Below are 20,187 nucleotides of genomic sequence, written 5' to 3'. Positions count from 1 at the left end.
AATAGATCAGTGGTGCGAGAAAGATGTATTCATGTTCGTTGTTTGTGAGCTCATCAGGAATATTTGTGGTGAGAGAGAAAAACTAAATGCTGGCTCAATTCAGAACTCTATTCTTCAGTTTTAAAAAATAAATCAAGTCTTCACAAATTTTCTGTATGCCAAGGGTATTTATTGTCCAAACATGCTTCCATTCTAAAGCTGGGAGCAAATATAAATAATTTTTTTTTAAAAAAAATGAATGAATGAATGAATGAACAGATAAAAATAACAGATAACAGATAATCAGAGTTGGAAGGGACCTTGTATGTCATCTAGTCCAAGCCTCCGCCTAAGCAGGAGACCCTACACCATTTCTGACAAATGGCTGTCCAATTTCTTCTTGAAAGTCTCAAGTGATGGCGCTCCCACAACTTCCGAGGGCAACCTGTTCCATTGGTTGATTATTCTCACTGTCAGAAAGTTTCTCCTTATTTCCAGGTTAAATCTCTCCTTGTTCAGTTTCCATCCATTATTCCTTGTCTGGTGTACAGGTGCTTTAGAAAACAGTTTGACCCCTTCCTCTCTGTGGCAGCCCCTCAAATATTGGAAGACTGTTATCATGTCTCCCCTGGTCCTTCTCTTCACTAGACTAGTCATGCCCAGTTCCTGTAACCATTCTTCATATGTTTTAGTCTCCAGTCCCCTAATCATTCTGGTTGGTCTTCTTTGTACTTTTTCTAGAGTCTCAACATCTTTTTTATAATGTGGGTACCAAAACTGGATGCAGTACTCTAGGTGTGGTCTTACTAAGGCTTTATAGAATGGTATTAGTACCTCACTTGATCTTGACTGTATCCCTCTATTAATGCAACTTAGGAATGGCAGATCCAAGAAGCACAACAAAACACACACACAAACTTCAATAAAGGAGTGCATGAGGAGACAGAGGAAGAAAAAAAAATAAAGGAGATAATAAAGTAAAAGACATTTAAAACAATCTGGATCAATACTTACGAGCAGGATCTGGCCAAGCGACAGAGTCCACAGGTAGGCTTCCTCATCAAATACATGGGCCAACCATAAGCAGCCAAAGCAAAGAGCATATAATAGCATACTTCTTTATATCGCAGCATCTCTTGCTGAAGGGAATAAAAGAAATATGGCATGATGCCATAATTAGAAATAACTTCCTCTCATTTAGTTATCAAGAAATTATAATTTCTGATTAGGTTTTCATAGTCTATTTGATCTTTCAATTAAGCTCCAAATAGCCACTTCCAGGCACTGTTTGATGGAAGAAGCCTGAGATTAGCACTCTGGGATAGCTGCTGAGTGGATGAGAAATTCTGACTTCCATGACTTCCAGCTGGAGAACCTTATTATTGCATACCCTAGCTAAGAAAACTGATTTGTAACATGTGATCTACTAATAAGCCAAGTTCCTAACCCTTAACTTGATTCTGGCTTGTTTGAACAACTAAACGAAGTTCATGCATTTTTACAAAATGAAGCCCTCTGATTAGTTAAACGTGGAAGCAAAACCTAAATAGTAATAATAATAAGATGCAGTGCAGTCAAAACTAGATTGGGCAAAGATATTTCCCCTACTGCTAAAATATTATTGAATGAACATGTGTAATTCCAAATATTTTTAGAGACAGATAATTTGTAAGAATTGGAATCAAAAGTTGGAATACCCTGTTTTAACAAATGAATGGTTAAAAGAATATTAAGATATCATGATCTTAAAATTTTATTTATTTATTTATTTATTTGATTTGCCAATTGTTTACAAATGAGACTAATTCAATGACAGTTTTTTCTATATTTATTAGATACTTCATAAAGCTTTTCAAAAGAGTTGGCTATCAACTTCATTATGCTGTAAGTGTAAAATAATGGAAGAGACACTTATGTATTCATGCCACACTTATACAATTTGGGTTTGTTTGTTGATGATTTTGAGAAGAGTGCTGTATAGTTTACACGTGCAAGTTGAAATTACGTACAATTTTTATTTATTTATCACCAAATGAAGAACTCCTGATTTATGAAGTGTGGAATTTACCAGAACATAACATTCTTATATGATAAAAAGACAGTGCTACACAGAATCCTGGATTGACGATGTGGATTTGCTCACTGATCATAAATTAGTTCTGTGTTGATGTAATGGAAAGAGATACCATTATTTTGAGTTTAGGTAAAGCTTCATGAAATGTTTAAAAACAGCTGTTTTCAAAATATGCATTCTATGTCTTTTTTCTTAATTTTCTTCACTTATGTATCTTTTTTGTATACTACAGCAATAAAAATGTCTACATTTGAGGTTTATAGCTTTAATTCAAAAGTATTACTTATTTAATAGTGTAAGACTCACGAAAGTCCCAGAAAATTTCAAATGGTTTTATTATCCAGGTATAAACAGTGCTATAAGAAAACAGACTTCAGTGGTTGATTCATTTGTATAAATAACTCATTTGTACAAATAACTGTTTACAAAAAATGGTTTACCTATTCTCAAAATGTGGCCCATTTTCGCGCCCTGAGACCCTTTCAGGGCCCCCGAAAAACAAAGAAATAATTTAAAATTTCTCAATTTTAAATTCTAGTACAGTAAATATAATTAAAAATAACCCACATAGATCAAAACTCTTTGGGGCCTTTTTACTTCTTGTCTATATTTTCAGGTACTGTGGAGAATAGGTATATGGAGAATAACCCCCTCTTCTCTGTGATAGCCCATCAAGTACTGGAAGGTAACTATCATGTCATCCCTATTCCTTCTCTTCAATAATTTGACAGACCTAGTTACCTTAACCATTCATCATACGGTTTTACCCTCCAGACCCTTTATCACCTTTGTTGCTCTTCTTTGCAGTCTTTCTAGGGCCTCAGGATCTTTTTTGTATCATGATAACCAGAACTGGATGTAGTATTCCAAGTCTGGCCTCACTAGTGCAGAATAGAGCAGTGCTATCACTTCTGTATTCTTGATGCTATCCCTCTGCTGATGCATCCTAGGTCTGCAGTGCTTTTGTTTTGCAGCTGCAGCACAGTGCTGACTCATACTTTAGTGGTGGTCCACTAGGATACATGGATCTCTCACACAGTCACTACTGCTGAGCCAGATACCACCTATTCTTAACTTGTGCATTTCATTTTTTCTGCCTAGGTGCAAGGCCTTACTTTTCTCACCACTGAACTGCATCTTGTTGGATAGGGCCCTATGCTCAAGTCTGTCAAGATCCTTCTGACTCTTCAGTCTGTCTTCTAAAGTTTTGGCAATTGCCCCCAGCATGGTGTAGTATGTAAATCTGATAAAGTCCCCTTCTGTCCCCTCACCTAAATCATTTATGAAGATGTTGAAGGGGTATCCTACTACATGCCTACCACATAACCCGAACCCATCACCCAAGACTAGGCACACACGCCCCCAACTATTCAAACTACAACTGGCCTTAAATGCAAGCTATTCAATGCAAGAAGCCTTATAAATAAAATACCTGAATTTCTCCTCTTACTAAATACGGCTAAATTCGACTTCATATTTGTCTGTGAACCATGGCTCAATGCATCTCTCCCTGACTCCATTACCTCAGTAAGAGACTATCATGTTTACCGATCTGATCGTGAAATCCGTAGAGGAGGTGGTATTTCTATCTTCTATAAAAAGTCCTTACATCTAAAAAACATCCAAGTTACCCAAGAGCTTTCTCTTCCTGAGACCATTATCTGTGAACTGACTTTAAATATCACATTTTGGTTCTTACTATGTTACAGAGCCCCTGATTATGACATCGAACATATAAACAAGCTAAATACACTACTAACATGGGCAGCATCCTGCCCACACACTTTTATCTTTCTTGGTGACTTCAATTTACCTCATATTAACTGGACCCTAAACGAATGTACAACTGAACCCACACATGCAACCTTCTACTATGCTGCAACAAATCTGGGACTGGAACAACTACTAACCAACAATACTAGGCTTAACAACTGCCTCAATCTCATCTTCTGCAATAGTTTGAATTCAATTTACAGAATACAAATTAAAGAACCCTTTTCCAACAGTGACCACAACATGATTGACTTTTGTCTCAACATACGTCCACACAAAAATCATCACAATGACAAAATCCCCAATTATAACTTCAAAAAAGGCAACTATTATCTTATAATCAACAATCTCTCTTCCCTTGATTGGCAATTTCTATTCACTGGATGCAATACTGTTGAAGACCATTACAACATATTCTTACTAGAAATCAAAAGAGCCATCAAACTATATGTACCAATAACAACTCCCAAAACCAGGAAAAACAGATTACCCATAACAATAAGGAAGTTTCAATCCAAAAAGAGATCACTTTGGTGAAAAAACAAATCTGGTCACGTTGCCAACTTCAAAAGCTGATGAAAACATCTATGCCACCAGATAAAAACTGAATGCACTAATTATCACATTAAACAAGAGGAAAACCTTCTACGCACAAATTCCACCCGTGCTTTCTACAATTTTATAAACAACAAACTAAAAGACTCAAGGTCCATCCCACCCCTGAAAGGACCTAATGGTAAAGACTGCAACGACGACACCATCAAAGCAAACCTCTTTAACACATTCTTTGGCTCAGTATTTGTAAACAGCAATGGATCAAGCCCAGTACTTCCTAGTTGAACCACAGACCACCACAATGATCTAATACATATCGATTTTACAGAAGACATTGTTGAAAAAGCACTGCGCAATCTAAAACCATCCCTATCTGTTGGACCAGACGGAATATGTGCCTACTTCTTAAAAAAGCTATCCACTGACATAGCCGAACCTCTAAGCATAATCTTTGGAAAATCTTTCAGGACCAGCTCCTTGCCAAAACTATGGTCACAAGCCACAGTCATCCCCATCTTCAAAAAGGGAGACCCCAGCCTAGTTGAAAATTACAGACCAATCTCCTTATGCTGCGTCACCTGTAAAGTCATGGAATCAATTATTAACCAATCCATTATCCTCCACTTAGAGACAAACAACCTACTCTCTAACAAACAATTTGGTTTCAGAAAAAAACTATCCTATAATCTGCAACTCTTACACTGCAAAACATATGGACTACACAACTCTGTCAGGGCAAAGCAATAGACGCAATCTACATAGACTTCTGTAAAGCCTTTGATTCAGTGGTACACGACAAACTACTACTAAAACTAAAATCTTATGGTATCTCTGGACACCTACAGAACTGGATAGAAGCATTCCTGTCAAACAGACAACAAATGGTCAAAATTGGGAGCGTCCTATCAAATTCTGTAGCTGTCAACAATGGTGTCCCCCAAGGCAGTGTTTTAGGACCAACTCTCTTCATACTCTGCATAAATGACCTCTGTGGTCATATTAACTGCTTTCTCTTCGCTGATGATGTAAAGCTATTCAACACCACAGACAATACTACTACCCTCCAAAAAGACCTTGACTATGTATCAGAATGGTCAATCAAATGGCAACTTCAAATCTCAACGAATAAATGCTCTGTCTTACATACTGGCAAAAAAAATATCAGAAAATAAAATACAAACTGAATAGTCAAGACCTTGTTGAGGATCCAAACTCTGTCAAGGACCTTGGAGTACTCATCTCTAATGATTTAAGTGCTAGAGCCCACTGTAACTACATAGCCAAAAAGGTATTAAGAGTTGTTAATCTAATCCTACATAGCTTCTTCTCTGGTAATATCACACTACTAACTAGAGCATACAAAACATTTGCTAGACCTATACTTGAATACAGCTCATCAGTCTGGAACCCATATCATGTATCTGATATTAACACAATTGAAAAAGTCCAGAAATATTTCACAAGAAGAGTTCTCCGCTCCTCTACTCATTGCAGAATACCTTATACCACCAGACTTGAAACTCTAGACCTAGAAAACCTAGAACTACACTGCCTTCGATCCGATCTAAATATAGCATATAAAATCATACATTGCAATGTCCTACCTGCAAATGAATACTTCAGCTTCAATCATAACAATACAAGAGCACAGAATTCTTAACCACACCGAACTTGACTGCAGAAAATACGACTTCAGCAACAGAGTGGTCAATGTTTGGAATACTCTACCTGACTCTGTGGTTTCTTCCCCAAACCCCAAAAACTTTAACCTTAGACTGTCTACTATTGACCTCACCCCCTTCCTAAAAGGCCTGTAGGGGGCGTGCATAAGCACACCAATAGTGCCTACCGTCCCTGTCCTATTGTTTCTTTTTATTTTTCTTATAAATAGGGGGTATTCAAAACTATGTTTATTCTTATGGCTGTATCTTGTAAGCGATTGACAAATCAAATAAATAAATAAACAAATGCTTTCCTCCGTGTAGATGTAGCGTCATTGAGGACTACACACTGAATGTGATTGATCAGCCAGTTGCGAATCCATCTAGCGATGATGCTATCTATCCCACATTTTTATACCTTATTAACAAGTAGGCTGTGATCTACTTTGTCAAATGCCTTCCTGAAGTGTAAATAAACTATATTCCGATATCTCTCCAATCCATTCATTTAGTCACTTTGTCAAAGAAGTCAGTAAGGTTTGTCTATCATGATCTTTGTTAACAAACCCATGTTGGCTTCCAATAATCACCTTGCTCATTTCAAGATGGTTGCAAATCCACTACTTATCTTTTTAAGTATTTTCCCAGGTATTGATGTCCACCTGATTGGTCTGTAATTTCCTGGGTATATTTCCTCCCTTTTTGAAAATTGGAACCTTATCAAGTCTTTTGTAGCACTCTGGCAGTTCTGTGGAACTCCAGGAGCTTTGCATTGTATGTAGGAGCTTTCTACAGAGTATTTATTTCAGGTTAGAAGATTTCAATCTTTCAAGAGTTACACAGTACCTCTTTTAAAGAACTGACCAGCATTAGAAGGAAATTTCAAAACACAATTAGGGTATAGCGATAACTCTCTGATACATCAAAGAAACTGAAAAGAGAATCACAGAAAACTGATGTGGTCCATCGAGTCTGCTCTTTAAGTGTTTCGTTTGTTTGCATTTTCTTTTTAATTTATTAATTATTTTAATTATTAATTATATTTATTTTTGTTTGATTTTATTAATTAGATTTACTTACACTTTGATAGTACTTTACTTGTGAAATAACATCTGTTGTTTGCTTTGGCAAGACACATTCATGGGGGTTGTTATGAACTAATAGATTTCTACCTTATCTAATCGATCTCTTAATGTCTAAGATTAGAACAAGAGTTTATCCAGGGAAAGACAGAACAACTAATTCCTTTGATCCACTGAGTTTGTATATTTTTTGTAATAAACAATCTGATAACTTACTGAGTTTTTCAGGTCCAAATATTTTGTGTTCCTGGTAACTGGCATTCCCGACAAGAAAGCTAGTATATCATTGTTTGCCTGTAAATCATATAGGTTGGAAAAAAATGTAATTAAAATATTCAGCATGTACTTAAGAAGTAAACACTTCTTCGTTTGAATTAACGCAATTGGAAAATATATTATTCTCAGTGTGTGTTATCAGTTTCTTTCCTTTGTTTTTCTGTCTTCTCTGAATGTTGTAGGCTGAATTCTTTTTTCTTTTTTTTTAACTGAATCTGAAGCCTAGGAATGTATAAAACCGTCAGTTTTGTAACATCTTATAGGCAATCTTATTTATTTTTCACATGTTTGAACCACCCATCTTCTTCAAAGAAAGCAATACATTTATGGCTTGGCTTTTGTGGACTAGAATACAAGTCCGATAATCTGATTAAGTGGATTCTAATCCACAAAAATTAGGCTTAATTAAAATAATTATCAGCCTTGAAATTGTTAAAAAAAAATTGTTTGGCTGAAACTAAATTGTTGTATAATTGATGATCACTCATTGTCATTGAACCTTCTTATGGCAATAGCTGTTTTGTCTCTCTTGTCATATTCCCACTACTTTCACACAGTTTTAGTTGTGACCTATATTGCTCAGCTGAGATGCTTGGCCAACATTAAGGTATTTTCTGTCTTCTGGATGGAAAGAGGAAAAGAATGTTTAATAGGATATTTGCAACTACCTCTCATAATAAGCAATTTCTTCATTATTCAAATCACAGTATTTGCCACTACTCAATTGATCCTAGATGTTCTCTATATATATTCCTAGAATTAGTACTCAGACCAAATTAAAGTGTTAATTGGTTAATTTAAAAAAATCAGACAGAAAGAATTGGTGCTTTATGGTATATTTTCTCTCATAACTAACATGATATTTGAAAGGCATTTAAAACCGTAATTTCCTCTATTTCAGTACACAAATATTAATTCAATCTTGTCAATAAGAAACAGTGAAATTGTAAGTAGCTGGGAAGTGAATTATGATGAAGTGTTAGGTAGTTTTCAAAACTGAAATGTATCACAGAAGGTGATTTTAAGTAATGTTAAGCCTATTTCGTCCACTTTTCATTGTTAAAATGAAAATTCTTCACACTCACTTCATCCAATACCGCACTGCGTTTTGCCCTTTGTCGTTGACGTAGTAGAACGAGGCCTGCTATAATATCAGACGGGACTATGTCAAGATCTCGGAAAAATTCAGCAAAGAGATATGCAATTTCAGAGTAAGCATCCTGAAAAATCCAAAGAAGAAAAGATGAAAAATTAATCTGCAACGAGCAAGAGTCAAGAGCTTGAAATAGTTGTTAGCTTGTTGGATTGCTAAAGGCATCATATTAAACCACAATGGAGTTTGCTTTTTTAAAAAAATACAGTATGTAAATAATCTTTTATAACTTAGTTTATGTGTGAATTAGGCAATCATTATTGAGTAAACAGTAATCCTACCTTGGTATTATGTATAAATACAGCCATTTCTGGATTACCAGTTTCTGCACTTGGCTGAATGTATTGATTTTTATTTGCATTAAACTTTTCTTCTAAGACAGTTAAAATAACATTCATAGCATTTCTTCAATTTTTCTTCACTGTGGTAGTCAAGAAACAATACTTGAATTCATATATCATATGTCAAAAACAAGCCAATAAGATAAACTAATATGAAATACTATGGCCAGATAGATAAACATATAATGTGGTTTGCTTAAGTTTGGCTTAGCATGATATTACCACTCTCTCATCACGAAAGTGTTATGTGAATCATGCCTTTATGACTTGTTCAACAAACCATGTTATATACTAATGTTATTATGTAAATCAGGCCTGTGACACAATTTGTTGAAGGGCAGGCTTTAAGCAAAATAATTGAGCACGTATTTGAGTTAGGCCTCTCACTTTCTATCCAATACATTATCTACTGTATTACATTTGTCAAAATAACAATAACTGATCTAGGGTAGGATCCCCCCTCCAACCCTTAAGGCAACCAACCCTAAACCTGAAAAACTGACAGGCAAGGTATAATAGAGACCAACATTTCTTGTCTCTAGTGTCTGGAATTCGGAGAGAAAAAAGATATTTTTGTGGTAGATCAGATAGTTTCATTTTACATAGTAGTATTTGCTATTAGTGCACCAATGTCTTCTTTAGCAAATACACTGTGGGTGAACAAACCTGCACAATTCAATATCATATATCAGATACTATCTATTAAGTAAGATGTCTGACAGCTGCAAACAGGCCAGATGGCTCTGGGGAATGTTATTAATACTTTTACTTTTACCTAATGTAAAATGTAGAATCCCTTTCAAAACTTTCATGATTGAAAATAATCTAAATATTTGATTACTTCATTTTAATCACATTTTTGGTAATAAAAGATAATGAAAGATTACTATATATTTTAAAATTAGCCAACTCAACAGTTTTAGGCCCTTTGGCAAGCTTAGTATTTCTCTTAAATTAAAAATTATTTCTTTTCTTGCAACTAAGCAAGCATGAACAGCTTACCAATAAAGGTTTATTTGTATCAATTATGAAAAGCTTTTCTATTCTTACAAAAGAGAATCACTCATTGGGTCAACATATATGTGTGGAATATCCCAATAGGATACTAGTTCCATATTTCCTCTCATCATCAGCTACAGTTTTACTATAATACTATCAAAATCACGAATTATATTTGTTTTTTAATGAAGACAGTAGTTGCTTACTGATTGTGAATCTTTTGTTCGTGTACAGCAGAGGAAAACTTTCAGACGGCGGGTCCAGCTGCTAGCCTGGCCTTCTTCCAAGCGATGTCTTAAAAAAAAGTTACAGTCAAATGCATTCATCAGATCAAAAAGACATCAAGAGCTTAACATCAAGAATATATAAACACTGGAATAACATGGAAAGAAAATGTGAACAGTTCTGAATGTCATCTGTCTTAAAGCTTCCACATAATTTTCTGAATAGTGGCAGATTTAGAACTCTTCATAATCTATAGTTACTTTATAAGGTAAAAGTAAAGTCTCCCTCAAATACAGCTTAGCTCCTAGTAATTAACATGATGTTCTTTTGCAACAGAAGAGAAATGGTTTCCCACTGTCTTCTTCCAAAGCTTTCTTTCTTTTTTACTTCCTACTCCAGTTTACAGCTCTGGGATTTCCCAGTGGTCTCCCATCCAAATAGTAGATGAGCCAACTTTGCATAATTCAGTCAAAGTAGGCTATATGCTGCCACCTGCTGGAATACAGTTGCATTACAGAGATACATAAGTCGCCCTAGAAAAAGAACGTCAGGAATTACTCAGATCAGAAAAAGGTGTTTACAAAGCCTCCTCACTTAATACATTGTTGATTAAATAAGTCCTTATGATTAAGAGATAATGGAAACTTTTTCCTTTTGTACCTTCCTCTCTTCAAGTTCTTCAAGGTTTCTGTCTTTGTGGATTTTTCAAAATATGTAGCTCTTACTTCAAATACAATCAGTGTCAGTTAGCATTTAAAAACAAATGGACTGACCCCTTACTCTGCATCTCAGTTAATACATTATGAGCATTTTTAAATTGGGAGGTTCTGCTACTTAATTACTCAGTATTTTTTAGCACTCTGTTTAGGTTCTGAACCATATTCTCCAATAAGGACTTCTGCTCAATTCAAATCTCCAATACAACCTAGGCAATATTACAGAAGTATTAAATCCATGGATTGTGAAGGAAAACAAAATGATGGAAAATGTTAATATTATATGTTTGATCAAAAATCCTACACCTTTCCAAGTGGGGGATCATACTGACTAAATTAAATTAATTATAAAAGTTTTACATATCTATTTTAACTTTTTTATTTTAAAAAATAGAAAATTGCAGAGTTGAAAATCCAATTTTATTGTCAAATAGTCTTGGCTCATTCAGTTATGACAAACCAAATATAATTATTTTGTAGCTTTGGGTGAATGACATCTAATGTGTCATGCCCTTGGTAGAGTCGGACTCTGAGGGAGAGGAGGAACAGCTGACAGGGAGTGGAGGTGTGACTCTGGAGGTTGTGGAGGAGGCTGGGGAAGGGCAGAGGCTGGCTGAGCAGTCAGAGGAAGAACCAGGCCCATCCCCTCTTCATCCTAGGACATGCAGGGAGGAACAGAGAAGGAAACAACTTGGCTTATGAGAGAGGAAGTGGCCATGATCCCCCTCATTAGTTGCAGCTCGGAAGAATAGTATATAAAAGAGACGGTTACAACACAGCGTTGCCAGAAGCAAAATGTGTTTTATTTTGGGCTGAAGTTATCTTGGTTGGTGTCCTTCCAATAGACTGTGCCTTGTTATCTCCTTGAATTTGGTAATTACTTATTACTTATTATCCTGGTCCATTGTGGAAATTTCTTCATTGTAGTTTGTTTGGTTTTTTATTTCACCTCTATCTGCTCATTAAGTTCGGACTGTATTGCTTTCTTTTGAAGACTATTTTTGAGTAAGTTTTATCTCCAATTGAGAATTATTGAACAGTGGGGCCAAATTGGAAGCATTAAAGGACATTTATTTACGTTTTGGATTTTGTTATGTTTGTGTTACCCTCTGGGTCATCACATAATGTATTCCATTTATACTTGGATGATCTTGGCTAAACCATTACCTTTTACTCTTAATGTACATGATAGTATCAATGAGAAGAAAAAAATGAAACCAACATTGACTAATGTATGTTACAAGACCTTTATTATTTATAATTTTTAAAAAGTATCCCTAGCACATAAACTGCACTATTTGCTGCCACACTAATTTGTGCTCATCTACATTGAAGACGATAGATTTGTATTTATCTAAATTGAAAATCTATTTTATACAAATTCTGAGTCAACCTCTACAATTACAATTTTCTTACCTCAGGTTATATGTTCTTAGATTACGCTGTCTCCTCTTTGTGGCTCGCAATTTAACAAAAGTCCGTCCTGTTGGGTCAAAGACGCAAAGGACAGTGATGCAGACGCTCAAAATGACCACCCAGTTACAGACCACCATTCCTAGTGAAACAGAAGAGGCAGAGGATAAAGTCCAGCTGGTAAGTGGCAGATCTCATTTGCACACTTTGCTTGAAGTTCATGTTTTCTTTTTCATGGAGTAATATTCCCTGTTTCATTTTTTTTGACAAGGTAAAGATAATTCTTGTATAAAACTTCTGATACTCTTGGAGATTCTTGTTAGGAATAACATTGGTTACCTAACTTAGTTTGGGTAAAATAATATATATAGACCAGGGTCCCCAATCACGGTCCATGCGGACCGTACGGGCCGCGGAACAAGCCTTACCGGGCCGCTGGTTGCTGGGCGCCGCCATCTTTTTGGTAAAAAAGCAATTTTTAAATCCAAAAAGATGGCGGCGCTTCAGCGCTTGGTGAGCTTTTCCGGTAGAAAGCCATTTCTACCCGAAAAGCTCACCAAGCGCTATGCGCCATTTTTTGAGCGAAAAATCACTTCCGTGACGCCACCGGAAGTGATTTTTCGTCAAAAAGATGGCGGCGCCAGCTGGACGCCGGAACCGGGCGCTGGCGCCCAGCTGACGCCGGAACCGGGCCGCGGCGTCGAAAAGGTTGGGGATCCCTGATATAGACTATAATAGTGTTTGTTACTTTAAATGCAAAGTATGTAATTTTGGGTGCGGTTGTAAAATCACCATAAGAGGGAGCAAGAGAAGCTCACTGATTGCTGGTTTACTGTTTTGCTTGCTGACGATGATGGATTGCTAACTGCGTGTTATTTACTGTTGCTGAAAGAAGAAAAGAGTTTTTACTTCTTCTTATCTCATACTGCGAAGAGATAAAATACTGGACTGATATTTAGTAAGTTTAATTAACTCTTTTTCGACACTGGATTTAGCAACTGATTAATCCCCGGTCGGACTGAACTTAGTGTATGATATATGGACTGTTTGACTATGCTAATAATCTTACTGGAATAAACTATTTAACTAGCACTGTGTATCTGTTTTACTGAGTGTAAACTACAACAACGTTTATCTCATATATTTTGCCTGCCTCCCTGACTACCGTTGCACATTCTGCTAGGGTGTATATCCCTAACAATTCTGTAGCATCATAATATATCATAAAATACACTGCTCAAAAAAATAAAGGGAACACAAAAATAAGACACCCTAGATCTGAATGAATGAAATATTCTTATTAAATACTTTGTTCATTACATAGTTGAATGTGCTGACAAAAAAATCACACAAAAATTATCAATGGAAATCAAATTTAGCAACCCATGGAGGTCTGGATTTGGAGTTACACTCAAAATTAAAGTGGAAAAAAACACTATAGCTGATCCAACTTTGATGTAATGTCCTTAAAACAAGTCAAAATGAGGCTCAGTAGTGTGTGTGGCCTCCAAGTGCCTGTATGACCTCCCTACAATGCCTGGGCATGCTCCTGATGAGGTGGCGGATGGTCTCCTGAGGGATCTCCTCCCACACCTGGGCTAAAGCATCCCCCAACTCCTGGACAGTCTGTGGTGCAATGTGGCGTTGGTGGATGGAGCTAGACATGATGTCCCAGATGTGCTCAATTGGATTCAGGTCTGGGGAACGGGCGGGCAAGTCCATAGCATCAATGCCTTCATCTTGTAGGAACTGCTGACACACTCCAGCCACATGAGGTCTAGCATTGTCTTGCATTAGGAGGAACCCAGGGCCAACCGCACCAGCATATGGTCTCACAATGGGTCTGAGGATCTCATCTTGGTACCTAATGGCAGCCAGGCTACCTCTGGTGAGCACATGGAGGGCTGTGCGGCCCACTAAAGAAATGCCACCCCACACCATTACTGACCCACTGCCAAACCGGTCATGCTGGAGGATGTTGCAGGCAGCAGAACGTTCTCCACAGCGTCTCCAGACCCTGTCATGTCTGTCACATGTGCTCAGTGTGAACCTGCTTTCATCTGTGAAGAGCACAGTGGTGAATTTGCCAATCTTGGTGTTCTCTGGCAAATGCCAAACGTCCTGCATGGTGTTGGGCTGTAAGCACAACCCCCACCTGTGGACGTCGGGCCCTCATACCACCCCCATGGAGTCTGTTCCTGACCATTTGAGCAGCCACATGCACATTTGTGGCCCGCTGGAGGTCATTTTGCAGTGCTCCGGCAGTGCTCTTCCTGTCCCTCCTTGCACAATGGCGGAGGTAGCGGTCCTGATGCTGGGTTGCTGCCCTCCTACGGCCTCCTCCACGTCTCCTGATGTACTGGCCTGTCTCCTGGTAGCGCCTCCATGCTCTGGACACTACGCTGACAGACACAGCAAACCTTCTTGCCACAGCTTGCATTGATGTGCCATCCTGGATGAGCTGCATTACCTGAGCCACTTGTGTGGGTTGTAGACTTCGTCTCATGCTACCACTAGAGTGAAAGCACCACCAGCATTCAAAAGTGACCAAACCATCAGCCAGAAAGCATAGGAATTGAGAAGTGGTCTGTGGTCACCACCTGGAGAACCACTCCTTTATTGGGGATGTCTTGCTAACTGTCTATGCTTTCCACCTGTTGTCTATTCCATTTGCACAACAGCATGTGAAGTTGATTGTCAATCAGTGTTGCTACCTAAGTGGACAGTTTGATTTCACAGAAGTGTGATTGACTTGGAGTTACATTGTGTTGTTTAAGTGTTCCCTTTATTTTTTTTGAGCAGTGTATATTTAATAAGGGTTATCAAGCAAGCCTCAATGAGTATTGTTGGATAACAATAGTGACCCCAAATAGTTGCATTACCACTTTGTTCATTCTACATCTTCAGTCCTTCACAGGATCATGGCATAAATGTATAAAGAATACTTTTTTATAGCACAGCCTAGTTAGATTTCAATAGTTACTTCCTTTCTAGTTGTAATACTATTGTTATCCTATGAATAAATGTATATGAATGGTTTTAGCAAAACCAAATTACAACAGTAAAACAGCAAAACCTTAAAAATTATGCTTGTTCAGCTTTATGAACAGGTTAAATCTCAACACACTGTGGTGAGTATACGTCAGGGGTGTCAAACTTGCAGTGTCATGGTGGTGTCACGTAACATTGGGACTTCCCCGCCATTGCTAAACTGGGCATGGGCGTGGCCAGCGCATGACACATCCTGACCGCAGCCAGGAGCCTGACAGCCCTGGAATATGTGATTTTAAATACTTATACTTTTAAAGACATACCCAAAGTAACACTCTTGGCAGTAACATCATTGCAGGAACTGTAGTACTGGGTTAACCAAACAATGCCCACAATAGCGTAGACAAATTCAATCACCAAGATTGCTGGAACAATAAGAACAGAATGCACAATGATATAGCAACAAAAACAGAAACAACAACTGATTTCACCATATTTCTTAGCAGCAATTCTTAGGCAATGAGAAAAATATCCATTCTGATGTGACATTCTAAATAGGATGATCTCATTGCAACAGCCAAATCAGAAGAGGTTAGGTGATTAGCTTGCTTAGATATCGAATTATAACAAATTATAACATCTATCTTATTCTATAGTGCCATTTTATAGTGATTTTATGGTTTTATCTTGAATATTGTATTGCCCACATATATATTTGCTGATGTTTTATTTAAACTTATATTTTTAAACTTATATTTGTGTTTCTATGTACAGTATAATGTGTTTTGTTAGTGTTGTATATCAGTGATTGTATAACCTTTGTAGATGCCATACACTAAATAAAAATAAATGTCATTATTTTCACTTTACCTAGGCGCACATGCAATGTAGTTGTCTAGGGAAAAAATATTAAAGAATGATAATGGGGAACCTTAACTATAAAAATGAACAAGGAAAGAATTCAAAATGTCTTATCTCCTACCTCTCTATAGCACATGTATCTGTATGTAGCCATTTTTTGGGAGGGTTGAAGTGAATTGCATAATATATTCCATACACACTTTGGGGAGGGGTAGATAGGCATCAGATTTTTTACAAATGAAAGCTCATGGTAAGCGAACAAAGGAAATAATGTTGAGTTTGAGAAAGATAATTATAGTATGTGTTTCTCTTCACAGAATAGTAAACTATATTTACTTATCCTTAAAAGTATCATGGTAACTTGTTTGTCTTTTCTGAATACAAAAAACAGCACACATGCAACGTTATCAAGGCATTAGACAAAGTATATGTATTTCATTAATGAGGTTGTGATTTTTTTAACAATAAAAAATCATAAATGTGCATTCACCCAATAAAAATTGATACAGATTTTATGGAGTCATAAATAGGCATATTTTCCTATTTAGGGGAAAATAGGAGTTTGTTTTCCCACATCTGCAAAAGTAGTGAAACAGTCACTAAACTTGCAAATAATATTTAACTTGTATAGGCATATAACCAGTTGCAGACGTCTTTCGGAGCCACAAATGCCTCTGGATCACTCAATGTTTGTCAATATTATGAATGGAGAACCCTTTGAGAGCACGACAGCCAGCTGCATCAAGACTAAACATTAATAAAAAAAAAACCTTGGCTGCTGCCTCTTACCTAGTCTGACGTATAGCACATATTGCATGGAATCCCGGGGTTCTGTGTACAAAATGCTGCCACGCATGCTGAGCCAGATGATTGCAACTTCAGCGATCAGGCAGCTGAGCAAAATACCCAGATAACCTCTGCCATGGTCCACCAGATTGAGAGAGCAGGTCTCATTGGGATTGTATGCCAGTCCAAAGAGCACCACAGAAAGGATGATGAACCTGCCGTACACAAGCCACATTCTTTTGACAAAGCTTGGGACAATATATACATGACGAAAGACTTTTAGCCATATAAGGAACAAGAAGCCTAATGTTTATTAGTTGTTGTTTTTTTAAAAAAAAACCTGTTGTGATTTGTTTTGCTTTTATATAAGCTGAGAAAGGAAGTATCTTGTTTGCAATTTATGAAATTAACTGCTGCCAAAAAAAGCTTATTCCACAATAAATTACTATTGTATCTCTAAGATAATGTAGTATGTGTAATATTATATTCACAGAAAAATTATTTTTATATTATTCATAAAGTAAACATGTCAAAATTTCAGTTCCTGTATAGATTATCACATTGATTTTAGTTGATTTTAGATATGGGGGTTATGGGATTCTCAGATAATAGAATATATCAGTTCAGCCAACAGCAGGTTTGTATTTCGTGAATATCATATACTTATGGGTGTTATTCATCGTTGTGCTGCTGCAATAGTAAAGTGCTGGTGGTTAGCTAACAAAGTTAACCCCCCCCCCGCCACCCACATACTGATTTCTGGATTGTGTCCCAGAACACACTCTGTGTTCCTCTGCAATACAAAGGGAAAAAAGGCTGCATCAATCTCCTTGAGATTTACTTGTCTCTCCATCATGTAAAGAGGCCTAGAAATGAGAACAGTAAAAACCTGCACATACTTCAACAGTCAAATTTTATGTGACAGACTCAGGTAGCCAGTGGCAGATAGATAGATCTCTAAGTGAATCTGTGATTCTGTGAGCAACTCAGCCTGCCAGCCTGCCTGCTTTGCCTGATTTTGGGTTGCTTTTTAAAAAATAAAAAATTCAATATTTACATAAATATGTACAATATTTATATAGAAGCCATGCCCAGCCAGTCACATGACCACTAAGACACACCCACAATTTAGGCCTTGCCCACAAAACCGGTTAAGAAATTTGAATTCTACCCCTGCTTCTGTGTGTTTGTGTGTGTGTATGTAAGAGAGAGAGAAAGAGAGGGAGAGAGCACGGTTAGACCAGATCTTTCTCTCTCTCTCTTTCTCTCTCTCAAAAATTTAAAAATAATTATTTGAGCCTGAACTTAGCTACATGCATAGATTCACTTCCATACTTTGTATATATGAACTTTAGCAGAATATTTTAAATAGCACCGTAATATTAATACCTGGACATGAAAATTACAAAACAAATATCAATGGCTTATGACCTAACAACAGAAGTCTTCTTCTCAAGTATATTTTCACTTACCAAGTTGTATGAAGAACAAAGAGAAAAATGGCGGGCAAAACAAGATCATCACTTCCCACAGACCAGCGACGACGGAACACCACAATGCCAGGCATGGCTAGTGGGCCTGAAAAGGGTCACCGGGCACAATATTAACTTTCTGTAATAGAAATACAAAGAACAGAAACATAAATTATTTCCATATATGACAAAATCAATATTGTTGCTACAAATTTACTACAAAATATAATGTCTAGACTCATTGCTTTTAAAATTCTATGTTTGTTAAGTCTTCGAAGAATCAGTTGCAGCTCATTTTTATCAGAAGTTAGAATATTTAAGTTAAATTAATACTATTTATGTTACTTCTAGAATAATGAGTGGATCATGAAAATGGAACCTTACATCACAAGCGTAAACTTGGTTTCTTTTTATTTTAAAATATGCTAACGTTACAGAAAATGTGGGTTTTAATATATATGATCTTTCAGAGAACATTTAGTAGATGTTGGGTGCATCTCCTTGCTTTTGGAGATCCGCAAAATATAAATCAACAAAAAAAATTTGTTGGTTATATTCACCTATTTTGAAATTCAGTGTTTGAATTAGGTTTTGTTTTGGGGCTTTGGTTTCTGTAAAAAAAGAAAGGAATGGGACTATTAATAATTTACTTTGTTTTGGTTTCTTTCTTTTTAAAAAACAACAACTCACATTGTTATCACCATTTATAGACACAAGGAAAGACAGAAACACACACACATACATATACAATCACACTTTCATTTGATTGGCTTGATTTAATACAATATGAAAATTATATTAGATCTAGGGTTGTAACAAAGTGAATTAATATCTACAGTAATCTACAAACTCACGCAGTTATCAATACAAGGGGAGATGTACAAAAATTGCCACAACCTCTACTTTGTACAATGTATAATTGCATAAAAATTGTTTGCAGCTTTATAATATCATTTCTGTTATTCCTTAAAACTCTGGGGGATAGGTATCTGATCTTTCCATTAAGCATTTTTCTGATTACTAGATGATAAAGCTGAAAAAAAAAAAAACTCCTGTTCAAATAAGAAGGCAGAGCCTAACAGAACTGTATTCCCGATTCTAGAGGAAATTCCCTTAAGTCAGGGGTGTCAAACTCAAGACCCGAGGGCCAGATCTGGCCTGCAGGGCCACCCTAGAAACAGCAAAGGACTAGCTCCGTTTTTGCTGGCAGACGGTTGCAGGAGGCTGTTGCAGCCGAAAATGGAGCTCACGAAGACTGCATGCAGCTCTCCCGAGCTCCATTTTCGCTGGCAGAGAGTTGCAGGAGGCCATCACCGTTGAAAACAGAGCTTGTGAGGGCTGCGGGCAGTCCTCTAGAGCTCCGTTTTCACTGGCAGAGAGTTGTAGGAGGCCGTCACAGCCAAAAATGGAGCTTGGGAGCCCATTTTTGCTCAAGCACTTGGGCCATCACAGGCGCTCCTGACACGAATGATGTTGAGCTGGCCATGCCCACCCTAGCTATGCCTGCCCCTGGCCCTTCAAGATCAAACACAATCCTGATGCAGCCCTCAATGAAATAGAGTTTGACATCCCTGCCTTAAGTCATAGGAATTAACTTAGGCTATATAGACTATATTTTATTTCTTATAACCAATAAATAAATCAATATAATGAAACATAAATGAAAAGGATTACACATATGTTATTTCACTGGACACTGTTGTGTTATCTGTCCAGACAAAAATATTTCATGGTTCATTTCAACCTGATCACCAGAAAAAGGGAGCCTACAGAAAGTAGCTACTGGCGTTAACATCTTCAGCCTAGAGCACTCTGCAGATTGTGCAGCAC

The 20,187-nt window shown here is 37.0% G+C and overlaps 1 protein-coding gene across 8 annotated transcripts in view; it reads right to left on the bottom strand.

Annotated features, from left to right (window-relative positions):
• The window catches only part of DAGLA (diacylglycerol lipase alpha), a 93,958-nt gene that overhangs the window by 21,006 nt on the left and 52,765 nt on the right, over positions 1-20,187 (bottom strand). For 3 of the 8 annotated variants that reach the window (XM_026682602.2, XM_087950631.1, XM_087950632.1), the window contains 9 exons: positions 18,918-18,968; positions 18,358-18,496; positions 16,889-17,100; positions 15,562-15,663; positions 12,251-12,389; positions 10,100-10,187; positions 8,486-8,620; positions 7,341-7,418; positions 994-1,118 (listed from right to left, as the gene is read on the bottom strand). In XM_026682602.2, the coding sequence (XP_026538387.1) occupies positions 994-1,118; positions 7,341-7,418; positions 8,486-8,620; positions 10,100-10,187; positions 12,251-12,389; positions 15,562-15,663; positions 16,889-17,100; positions 18,358-18,452 (974 nt within the window). In that variant the 5' untranslated portion in view covers positions 18,453-18,496; positions 18,918-18,968. The remainder of the gene's footprint in view (positions 1-993; positions 1,119-7,340; positions 7,419-8,485; positions 8,621-10,099; positions 10,188-12,250; positions 12,390-15,561; positions 15,664-16,888; positions 17,101-18,357; positions 18,497-18,917; positions 18,969-20,187) is intronic. The other 5 variants (XM_026682599.2, XM_026682600.2, XM_087950630.1 and 2 more) reach the window with 2 other exon arrangements.

Source organism: Notechis scutatus, chromosome 1 (genome assembly GCF_049901735.1).
Source record: "Notechis scutatus isolate UNSWTSFEM ecotype Mainland chromosome 1, rNotScu1.2, whole genome shotgun sequence".
Lineage (NCBI taxonomy): Eukaryota > Metazoa > Chordata > Lepidosauria > Squamata > Elapidae > Notechis > Notechis scutatus.
Note: the sequence above shows the minus strand (reverse complement) of the source record. Positions and strands in the feature narration are given on the sequence as shown.